General features: G+C 43.6%; 1 protein-coding gene across 2 annotated transcripts in view; it reads left to right on the forward strand.

The window, feature by feature from the left end:
• LOC108794742 (complement C1q tumor necrosis factor-related protein 1-like) overlaps positions 1-11,653 on the forward strand; it is a 19,677-nt gene that overhangs the window by 6,496 nt on the left and 1,528 nt on the right. For both annotated transcript variants that reach the window (XM_018565839.1, XM_018565838.1), the window contains exon 2: positions 10,460-10,699. In XM_018565839.1, coding sequence (XP_018421341.1) covers positions 10,480-10,699 — 220 coding nt within the window. In that variant the 5' untranslated portion in view covers positions 10,460-10,479. The remainder of the gene's footprint in view (positions 1-10,459; positions 10,700-11,653) is intronic.

The raw sequence follows: 11,653 nt of genomic DNA on the forward strand, positions 1-11,653 counted from the left end.
CCTCTACTAGGGAGTAGCCACTCAGCTTGATATTGCTTGATTATATTTCGGGAACGTGCCATTAACTCCTAATACTAGCTATGCACTCTACAATCAAGAGCCCCTCCCACTATGGCACAAGGGGTCATACAATAAATCAAGCCCTCACTACCCACTGTAGCTGCATGTGCTGGGAATAAATTTATCCTCAAAGATCACAACACAGCCCCTGCAGCCTATTCACACGTGAGTGTTTTCATGCACATTTCCTGAAGAAGGACAACTCTCAGCAAGAAGAGACTTATCCTTTTCAATGGTCTCTGTTCACACCTAAGTGTATAGCTGGAAAAACTACATGAGCTTTATTTGCATTTTGGCCCTGTAGTCATCAATAGGAGCACCTGAAAAATGACTGTAAAGTGCACGTAGCGTGCGTTTTTCACGTGATTTCACACCTAACAACTAGGGATGCACAGATACCGTTTTTTCTGTATCAACTACAGATTTTACAGATACTCGCTGATCCTAAATACCGATACCGGAAGTCCCATTAAGAAAGTTGGGCGATGTGTAATGACTCGCCGCCCGGCTTTCCAGATTAGCCAGGAAGCTGTCTCCATGCTTCCTGGCTTCCCGACCAATCAGGAAACCGGATGGTGAGTCATTACATGGCGCCCGGCTTCCTGATTGGCCGGGAAGCCGGCTCCATGCTCCCTAGTCACGAGGGAGCATGGAGACAGTTTCCCGGCCAATCAGGAAGCCGGGCGGCGTGTAATGACTCACCATCCGGCTTCCTGATATCGGAACTCCCGCCACAGAATGGCATTCTGACAGGTGCTGGCAAAATATAAACAATTGGGCGGAACTAGCGGTGGAAGCTAGTTTCTGAGGTGCAACTGGCTTATAGCCTGGTGGAACTTTAATAAATAAGCCCCTTAATGATGTATTATTACTTTGATGTCTTTGATATCTGCCAGGAGCTCAGCCTTTAATTGAATACAGCCTAAGCTGCTTGTAAAGCTACTTCCATTTTGCAGTTGAGCAGTTTAGAAAATGTGTTGTGTGCCCTCAGGATTAAAGTTTTTTGCCAGCTTCGATGATTTGCTACACTGATGACTAAATATTTAAAAGCTTTTTATTATTTGATCATTAATAGTCCAGCTAATCCCCTAAATTCCATAGTGCTTTTGTAAAATAAAGCAAGAAAGTTAAGAGAGCTGAAAAAAATAATGATGCGCGGCGCTATTGCGTGACGGTACAGTTATATGAACAAGGAAAAATATGGAAGATCGTAAATAATACCTAGTCAAAGATCCAATAAAGTCCCTTCCCCCACCGCTCTTCCAACCATTGTCGTGTATAATCCGATATAATCCTATATATAAACTGTAAATTTGTATACTTTTTGTCAGGCGGCCATTAACACTTGCCACATGAGCGCATGTTTTAGCATTCACATAGGCAAGCCCTCTCATTTCATTGGGCTGCCCTACCAGTGACAAACGCGGCAATGAAGCTTGTGCAGCTGTTTGAGCTGCGCTTCACCTGTCTTTTTAATTGTGCGTTTTTTGCACCAAAATGCATGTATTGCTTGACACATTTAGGGTGCTCTTCATAACGCGCATGGCAAGTGTAAATGGGGCCTGATAGCCAGCTCAGCTGTAGGCAGGGCCGAATTTACTCTCTTTGCTGCCCCATAGCCAGGTTCCTCAATGCATTCCCCTCCTCATCAAACCCTCCCAGCACCCAGATGGCAGGGGCAGTAGGGTTAATTTTATTTTTTATTCTTAATTTTTTTACTTTTTATCACTTTTTGTATCACTTTTTTATTGTTTTTGTTTTACTTTTTAACATTTTTATTTATCTTATCATCTTTATTTATCTTATTATTTTTTACCTTTTAATCACCTTTTATATTTTGTATTTTAATTATTATTTCTTATTGTTTTTTACCTACTTTTTAATTTATTTAATAATTTTTTAATCAATTGTTTTATGTTTTATTTTTCTAACAAGCCCCTATGTGATAGCATTTGCAGGTGACAGGTTCTCTATATTTAACATTTCCAATGCAGGAGCTCTAGCACAGCACTGTGCTGTGCTGGAACTACTGTGGCAGCGAGAGGGGAAGGCTGCGAGTGCAGCTCTCCCCACTCACTGTTTACATGGAGCAGAGCTGAGAATGGATGTTCTCTGCTCTGCTCCCCGACCTCCATTTTGAAGGTCTCTGGAGACACTGAGATCAATTGCAAACAAACGAGCGACTTCCCCGCTCTACATTTAGCCCTCCTTGCCCAAAGCAGGGCTAAATGTAGACAACTGCCAGCCCGACACCCGGAACTGCATGTCCCTGGCATCGGGAGATTCCACACCCATGCCGCCCCTCTTCTCCCTGCTGCCCCGAGGCCGGGTCTCGGTGGCCTTGTGGGAAATCCAGCCCTGGCTGTAGGGCCATCCAACTGCTTCTATGAGACAGGAAAGGTGGTGCTTCCCCTTCCCAACATGTTTGAGGGACTCCCCTGTTTCCCGTGGGAGCCCAGGACTCCCAAAACAGGATGGAAAGCATTCAGCCCTTCTGGCTGCCCTACCAGGTTTTTATTGCTGTGTGTGTGTCCCATTGGGGGAATTCAACCTCGTTATCTGCCCTAGTGACCATTGTCACCATTGTCACCACAACAGAAAATGGTGGGAATTCCAAAATTTTTAGATGTCACCAGAACAGCAATAGGGAAGAAACCTTCCAATGAAGACATTTTCTGGGCATTTTCCTCAACACCTGTTGTGTCTAAAGGACAGAAAATGAAGGTAAAATTTCCTAATGGGACAGTTTTTATTGGAGCAGTGGGCCTTATATAGCACCTGGAGTTATGGCAACTATCTTGGACTTGTTCTTGTGATCATATAGTCTCCTCATTAGCTGGGAACATATTAGATATGGAGGAACAAGGAAACCCCAACCTGTCATGTGATTGCCATTCCAGCACTGACATAGTCAAGCACATGTTGCCAAAGTCAGGAGTAGCCAAACTCCGGCCCTCCAGCTGTGGTGGAACTGCAAATCCCATGAGGCATTACAAGATTCTCACAGCCACAGACATGACTCCCGGAGAGAGTAGTTTCACCACAGCTGGAGGGCCAGAGTTTGGCTACCCCTGGCCTAAGCAGTCTATATGGTGCTATTTTAAGCTATTCCTATTCAACGTGGGGACATAGGACCCATCTGTCCCTCATTTGGAGGGTCTATCCATCTTTTGGACCTTCTGTTTTTCTTTCCTCCTCCATCTGACGGATAGATCTCTATAAAAAAATATGAAATTTGCATTTATGATTTTAAAAGGCTGGTATAAAAGAAAAGTAGTGGGGGAAAAGAAGGATTGGTGGGTACTATAAATTGGTCCATGTAACTGGGAGCACGGTAAGGGTGTGGCCTTTGCTTTAAAACTTTTTGCCATCCCAGAACTTTGGGAGCTATGAGTAATGTAACACTGTGGAGAATGAAAGGTTCTTTTTATATGTTCGCCTGGCTGTGTTCTTTCAATTTGAAGTTTTAAACCCGAGCTTTCCAATCAATTCTAAAGTAAAAGGACAATTTAATGCTTTATCCTCATGCTGTGTTTGCGTTATTTTCGTATCGTTGTATTTGGGAAGTGTCAGCATGCTCGCAGAGGTTGTATAGACATGAAACAGAGATGTACAAAGAGGTATTCAATCACATCAAGGTATCCTGAGGGCTCCTGTCTAAAAACATTGGCTGGCCATTGATTGCAATGGGGTTAAAAACCAACTGCGCCTTTCCTTTCTGAGTCATAACCTTGGACCCCGCTTTAATTCTCAGCCTTTCATACCATGGAGTTCATTTCCCATCCGTCATCAGCTTTTGTGTGTCTCCATATTATTTTATAAGGCCCTTGTTCTGTGCAGGCTTAGAACTCTCAGGCAGGTGCTTCAACCTATGCTCTTTTCATGACTGTTTGCTTGTTCACAGCCAGCTCCATCTGAAAAGGAGACTTCAAGTAGATCTGAACCCTAACTGGATGACATTTGCTCACTTCAGCGCTGCCTTTCATAAACAATTGTCATGTTTTCCCCCATAAAATACTCTTTTCACCTATTTTCATCTTTCTGACACTTTCTGTCTGCAGTGAGAGATTTGAGCTCCTGCCTAAAAGCCTTGAAAACAAAGCCTGTTAATGGTACCTGAGGATTGACATTGGGTGACCTCATTAACAATGGGGTGTGAAAACAATTAGGAAGAATTTGGCACCATTTGTTTTAACATGATGCTAACAAATTGCATGGCCCATCTGTGGTCTGACGGCTTTGTTTGTTTACTACAAAAGACACAAGGGTTCTCTGCAAATGAGGAGAAAGTGGTTTAAAGAATAAGTGCAATTTTGTAAAAGGTGTACTTATTCTTTCTGCTCCCTGAACTCACAGAGCCTACCCTCCCACTGGTGGCCTCATATGTGCAGTGGAACCTCATAGACTTCTATGGGTCTTGTCTACCTCGTTCGGGGCTTGTCTACCTCGTTCTCCTGGCCAGGAGACCCACAGAAACAATCTTCATAGACTTCTATGGGCCTCTACTGTGAAGGTGTAGCTGAGATCTGGTGCCATGACCTTCAGTGTTTACATCTCGTGCTGAAGTCCTCTCACTGGTGGCCTCATCTCTGCAGCAAAACTAAACAGATTAGGCCTTGTCTACCCCTGTCTCCTGACTGGGAGACCCACAGAAACAATCCCCATAGACTTCTATGGGCCTCTACTGTGCAGGTGTAGCTGAAATCTGGCGCCATGACCTTCAGTGTTTACATCTCGTGCTGAAGTCCTCTCACTGGTGGCCTCATCTCTGCAGCAAAACTCAACAGACTAGGGCTTGTCTACCTCTGTCTCCTGACTGGGAGACCCAAGGAAACAAGCCCCATAGATTTATATTATGCTCTACTGCACAAGTGTGGCCAAAATCTGGTGCCATGACTTTCAGGGTTGAAATCCCGTACTGAAGTCCTCTCACTGGTGGCCTCGTCTGTCCAGTAGAACCCCTTAGACTTCTATGGGGCTTGTCTACCTCGTTCTCCTGGCCAGGAGACCCAAGGAAACAAGCCCCATAGATTTTTATTGGGCTCTGCTGCGCAAGTGTGGCCGAGATCCGGCGCTGTGACCTCCCAGGGTTTACATCCCGTGCTGAAGTCCTCTCACTGTTGGCCTTGTCTATGCAGTAGAACCCCATAGACCTCTATGGAGCTTGTCTACCTTGGTCTCCTGACTGGGAGACCTAGGGAAACAAGATCCATAGAATTCTATGGGGCTCTCCTGGGCAGATGTGGCATAAAATGCATGTCTTTAGAATCACACTTCGGTGCCATTCCTTCTTAATGCACCGCAAGTGTGCCTTGCTCAGGTGTGCAAAACTGCATGGCAAGTTTCTGTGCAACACAATTAATAAAGGTGGATGCACCTCTTTGGCACGATTGTCTGCATACAGCTGCCCGTTAAAATAAATGTACTGTGTATATATAATGTATATAATGTATATATGTGTGTGTGTGTGTGTATATATATATATACTGTATATACTGTATATCAGATCTGGATTGAAAAGTAGAGCACAGCTTTGTTTTATTTATAGTTCCTTTGGACATCATCCCAACAGGGCGTACAGTGTCTCGATTCTGGCGTAATTTCATATGGTAGATGTGCAATCTCCGCACATATGGATGTGTCTCCGGGGCATGTTTAGGGCATATCATGCCAACAATAACATAAAAGGAATGAAACATTTTATAAACAAGAAATACTTGGCTGCATCGCTCATTCTATTCTACAGCAGACTCCACACAGTAGACGGTAAACCTAGCTAAGGTCCCATTAACATGCGATTGCTAATCAGATGGAACAATTGGCAACCTGTGATACAAAGTACACAAGGAATTTATGTAATAGATGCAACAGGTTGGTTACTTTGTGTAAACTACAATTGGCCCATATACCCCAGTCTGATGACCCACATCCCACCCATCTACCCCAGTCTGATGACCCACATCCCACCCATCTACCCCAGTCTGATGACCCACATCCCACCCATCTACCCCATCTACCCCAGACTGATGACCCACACACCACACATCTACCCCATTCTGATATCTCAGATCCTCCTACCCAGACTGCAGAGGCAATTTTAAAAATTGTTCAATCTTTACATTTCACACAGTTCACACTTTTTCACTTCCAGTGTAAGTAATATTTTGTCTTTAGAGCTTTGTTAGAATAAAGAGCATCAACATTCCTACTGAGCTGCATTATATTCCAGCGCGCTCCAAGCTGTAATCTGGTATGATTTGTCTAGTTGTTCTCAAGGTCAGAGACACAGGAAGTGCTGGGAAACATCAGAAAAATCCTCCAGGACAATCTCCCCTCCTAATGAAGTGATGAGGCAATAAGTACAGTCAGCAGGCTTGAGGAGGATTACTGGGGTTATTTAAGAGGGACTCCAACACAGTTTCCATCCACCTGAAACATTCATTTTGTGCATATTTCTTGTAAATCGGGAGCGGGTAATTTGCTGTCCAATAAGTGCAGCTCTGCATGCTGATATGAAATCATCTTACATTCATTAGTTAAACAAACATATTTTGCTTTTACAAAAAATTTCTACTTCCTGGTCCTCTTGGGCATTAGTGATGTAATGTGCCCAAGCGTTGCATCCTGGGAAGGTTACATCAGCAGAGCATTGCTGGGAAATCTCATCTGTAATCTCATGAGATCTCACGGAAAGGCATGTCCCTCCCCTGAGAGGATGTGCATGGTCACATGTGCCAGAGTTCCAGGAAGTAAAGGGAGGTCTAGTAACCTGTCCTTAGTAAAAATGGCCGCTGTGAGAAGAATGGGGAGGAAAGGAAAAATAAGGTCTGCAAAGAATACAAAGCCGGCAATTATAGATTATCATTACTAAACATTTCCAAAGATGTCTTTGTTGTAATTTCAAAGATTTGGGTAAAGTTCCTCTTTAATAATAAAAGGCTGAGATTTTTTTGAAAAATAATACAGTTTATGCATACTGTGACAGGTCAGAAATGTATTGGTGCAGACTTGTAAAGATACAAAAAGGTCCACTTAACCGCCTCCCGGCCCGCTGGATCTAAGGGGCCGTCTAAAGGCGGCCGGTTGGCCCCGCCCACTGTGACAGGGGATCAGAGGGGCTCTGTGACAGGGGATCATATGGATCTCCTTCCGGTCTCCTCTCTGGTGTCAGAATGCAGAAGTAATGTATATTACATCACTTCCGCATTCTGCTGTCACTGCTGTCTGCTGTCACTCTCCAGCTTCAGAAGCTGGAGAGAAGCTGATGAAGCTTCTCTTGCAGACCCCTGATGTCTCCATAAAGAGGACCTGTCACATCTATTGCTATCACATAGAAGACTTCTTAGCCCCCTATGTTTTACCAATAAAGTTAAGTGGGAAAAAAATAGGAAAAAAATAAATAAAAGTTGCAAAAAAAAAATTAAAATTAAAGTCACACATGAAAAAGAATAAAAAAAACCCCCCACCCATACATACACACATGCAAGTATACATCGGGTGCGCATACGTGCGAAAATGACGATTGCGCCCATTACGCCGCACACGTTACATATCGCCGCAAACGTCACAGTGAGAGCAATAATTTTAGGGCTATCAATCACTGATAACATTAAACTGATGAGCGGTAAAAGCTTTTAAAGCGTCGGCTATGGCCAATTTTGGATATGGTATTTTTTTTGCAATTTCGCGGGTGCGCGCAATTTTAAGGCTTGACATGTCTGGTGTCTATTTACCCGACTTGACCCCGTCTTTTATATTTTACCAAACAATTGGGTAATAATAATTGTTTCCTAGAATAATGTAAAAACAACTTTTCTTTTTCAACATTTTCAGTAATTTTTCCTTAATATAGTAAAAAATAAAACCCGCAGCGGTGATTAAATACCAACATAAGAAAGCTCTATCTGTCCCCAAACAATGGTATAAAATTAATTTCAGTACAGCATTGCATGACGGAATAAATGTCAGTCAAAGTACCACAGCGCTAAATACTGAAAAATAGCCTGGACAGGAAGGGTCAGCAAGTGGTTAAAGGCAAAATGTTCATATTGGATTGGACAGGTTCTCCCATTCCAAAACCTGACGGTAACAGAACTCGTAGAGCAGAACGTCATTGACAAATATACTTTATAGTCCATCGACTCTTCACAGATGGCATAACAAAGCCAACGCCGATGAGGAACAGTCTGTTCCCTCTTTATCCTATTTCAATCACGTACATCCAGCATGTGTGCACCACGCAGAGAAGGAACCGCATTCTTTTATCCTAGCTCCTTCTCGGAACACCTCAAGAAGAACTTCTCCTGTGAAGTTTTGAACAGGAGGTACACAACTGTTGTAAGCGCCTACGGATCAGTCTTTCCCGATCTGTGATGTGTTAGCTGCCTCCGAGCGTAATACACCAAGAATGGATGATGCAGCTTTTCAAAGACTTGATTGATGGCACATGGGATCTAAGAAGACCATGTCCTCCAGCTAGACAGTTTGGATGGTGTTTAAACATACCCGGACTGCTCTTGTTAGCGGGATCTCCGGATGCTCCAGGCAAATACTGATTGTAAAGGAAGAAAAACATCATTTGCTGTGTTCTGAAATGAAATGGCATTTTTAACGGTGGCAGTTGGGCTCTTGGAGTTATCTTGAAGACACAACTGCAATTAAAGAGGGTCATTGTTTCATCAAAGGTCAGAGGAGATGTGTTCTGCTGTCATCCATGACAGTGGTAGCAGCAGGCATATGTTTTGCCATTAGCAACAGTCTGTTGTTTGGAGTAGGTTGTGTTCTAAGCAGACAGCATGGTTCCGATTTGGCGCTTCTTCCAACCTTGCAATCCACAGGGGAGGAGGAGAGCAATCAAGAGTCAGTTGCTTCAAGGTCCACTCAACTTGGGGAGAACGATAGCTGCTGGGACAGGTTCTTTAAAGAGGACATGAACTGTGGAGGCTGTGTGCTAAAAAAGGCAAGCAGAGGACAAAGGACTAGTCACCAGTGGTCTCACTTCAGTTGTTCTTGGTAGAGGCAGAGCTTACTAATGTCAGAGCTGACCTCCTGGTGACTGATGGAGTATTGATCAAGAAGCAACTAAAAAGGTGGAGGAATCACAGATGTACAGAATGGGTATTGCAGAAGCAGGGAGATCCTTGCACCGCAGGTCCTCAGGTACATCTTCCTGTCCAGCAAAGAGAACAGTGAGCATTTTTAAGTCTCCTGGCCAGCGTATAGCTGGGCGAATGCTGTTCATACAGTACTACCACCACTAGGTGCTCCTCGGCTCCATCTAGTGGCAGGAATGGCATGCAAACGGCATTCACCAAGCTGTACACTGGGTGGATCATTTTTTTACATCAGTCCCATAGTATTAGAAACCTTGTAGAGGTTTAAACCCTACCCTACCCTGAAAAATATGTTTTTGTTGCTGACTATGGTCAGTCCTCCTCGTTTCCTCTCTCAGGTTGCACCAGTTGAGTTGCCATTACAGGAAGTGAGGGGGAGTCGTCTAAAAGAGTAACATACAGTCATAAAAACCTGACTTACGGGGGGTCCAGTTATCATCCGCCTTCGACTCGCACAACCTTCACCCACATTTTTCTAATTCAAAAATGGTCAGCATGGTGTGTTTGTGGTTGACACTCCTCCCTTGCAGTACTGGGGTCCTCAGTTCAAATTCCAACCAGGACACTATCTCTGCATAGAGTTTGCCTTCTCTTCCTATTCTTGAGTGGCTTTCCTCCCAAGGTGGCAGGTTTGTGATCTCCTTTCTAAAATGGCCCCGTGTATGGAAATTACGGCATAAATTGTCTGCGCTATAAATATACCTGTGGTAAATTGAATCTTATCTGTGAATTTTGGGTGAAAGTTTTGTAAATCTCGGGTGAAAACATAGCTAGACCTTTTAATACACAGCCAAAAAATACAAAAATAAAAATATCAAAATGGCTGAGGTTCCATTCTGAGTTAAATGAGAGAAAACAATGTTTTGAGTCTGTGTGTATTGTAGCAGATGAAGGAGGATAATTCAGCACAGTGTTAGTAGGATGGGCTTCCAGAGAATGATGGGTGATGTAATTGTCAACAGCTGGCTTATTGAAGTGAAATACGGTACATCTGCTAATGTGGTCATAGTTCTCCAGAGAAATATGAGGGATCCTTGTAATATATGGCCGAAGTTATTTGATCGTGTATTAAAAACAAGGAAGATGAAGAATTTCCGTAGGGAGCTGGTACAGCACATCATTCCTGAACACAATGTTGACCTTCAATTACAAAAAGCTCCCCATGCACATGATGTGGTCCTATCAACTCCCCCATCTGGTACAGCCCGGTATGGAAAAATGTGTACTCCCTTCTTGTTGCACTGTTATTCGAAGTATTTGTATTTGTTCTTTCCATTCTTTATTAGGAAAGCAGAGAGGACCTGTGATGCATTTCCCGGTGCTCATCGTCTTTATCTCCGTTATGTCAGTTGATGCAGCTGCACCGAAAACTTTCCTATGGCAAGAAGTCGGGAACCCATCTTGTGTCCGCTGTTGTGGAGCCCCAGAAGAGGCAGCGGAACCTCCCAAGAAAACCAGAATTAAGGAGTATGTGATGTATCCTATGCCGAGGGTCCAGCCACGCATTGAGATGAGCATCCTAAAGGGTTAGTCAATGATGTCTTCACAATGGGGTCACCTACAGCAGACCAATGTGACATTTCAGGTCTGCGGTCCCTTTGCTCTGGCCCTTGTGCATTTCGTTGCTGTACTGGCAGTTTTTATAAATTGGGTTGCATGTTGATTATCGCTTTTTGAACTTCATACCTCAGGTCAGGGAGAACAGGTAGAACAAAGCGCAGTACAAACCAGGGCATGTGTGGCCATGTATTAAGCCAAGGCCTAGAGCAGGCAGCAGGTTAAGGCGAAATCCAAGGGATTGATAATTACACTTTCTGTAACCCTAGCTCTAATCCCTGTAACATTAAAGCTAATCCTCTCATTAACCTTTCCTGTAACCCTAACACTAACCCCTGACATTAATCCTTCCTTTAACCCTCACACTACTGTTCCTGTAACCCTAACACTATCCCTGACACTAACCCTACCTATGACTCTAACATTAACTTTTCTTTTACTCCTAGCACAAATCCTACCTGCAACCATAACACTAACTCTCTCTTTAACACTAACCCTGACACCAATGCTCCCAGCAACCCGAGCACAAATCCTTCCTTTACCCCAAACCCTCTCTTTAACCCCCTGCACTGACCCAAACACTAACCTTTCCTTATACCGTAAGAATACATTTCCCTGTAATCCTAACATTGATTTACTTTGTGACCCCAACACAAACCCTCCCTGCAACTTTAACCTAACCCAAACACTCGCCTTCCCTGTAACCCTAACACTAAGTCTATAACTCAAACACTAACCCTCCTTGTAACCTTAATAATAACCAAGCATTAAGTAACTATAACCCTCTCCCTTCACGTATCTACCTCTCCCATTTAAGCATTGGTAAATGAAAGAATTTAGGTTAGATCGCAACTCCAGCCAACAACAGGAAGTGATGGAAATTTGATACACTTTCTGTCTATTTGGAAAGTGGTAAAAAGAAC

The sequence above is a fragment of the Nanorana parkeri genome, unplaced genomic scaffold, assembly GCF_000935625.1.
Source record: "Nanorana parkeri isolate BGI_ZX_2015 unplaced genomic scaffold, ASM93562v1 scaffold891, whole genome shotgun sequence".
Taxonomy (NCBI): domain Eukaryota; kingdom Metazoa; phylum Chordata; class Amphibia; order Anura; family Dicroglossidae; genus Nanorana; species Nanorana parkeri.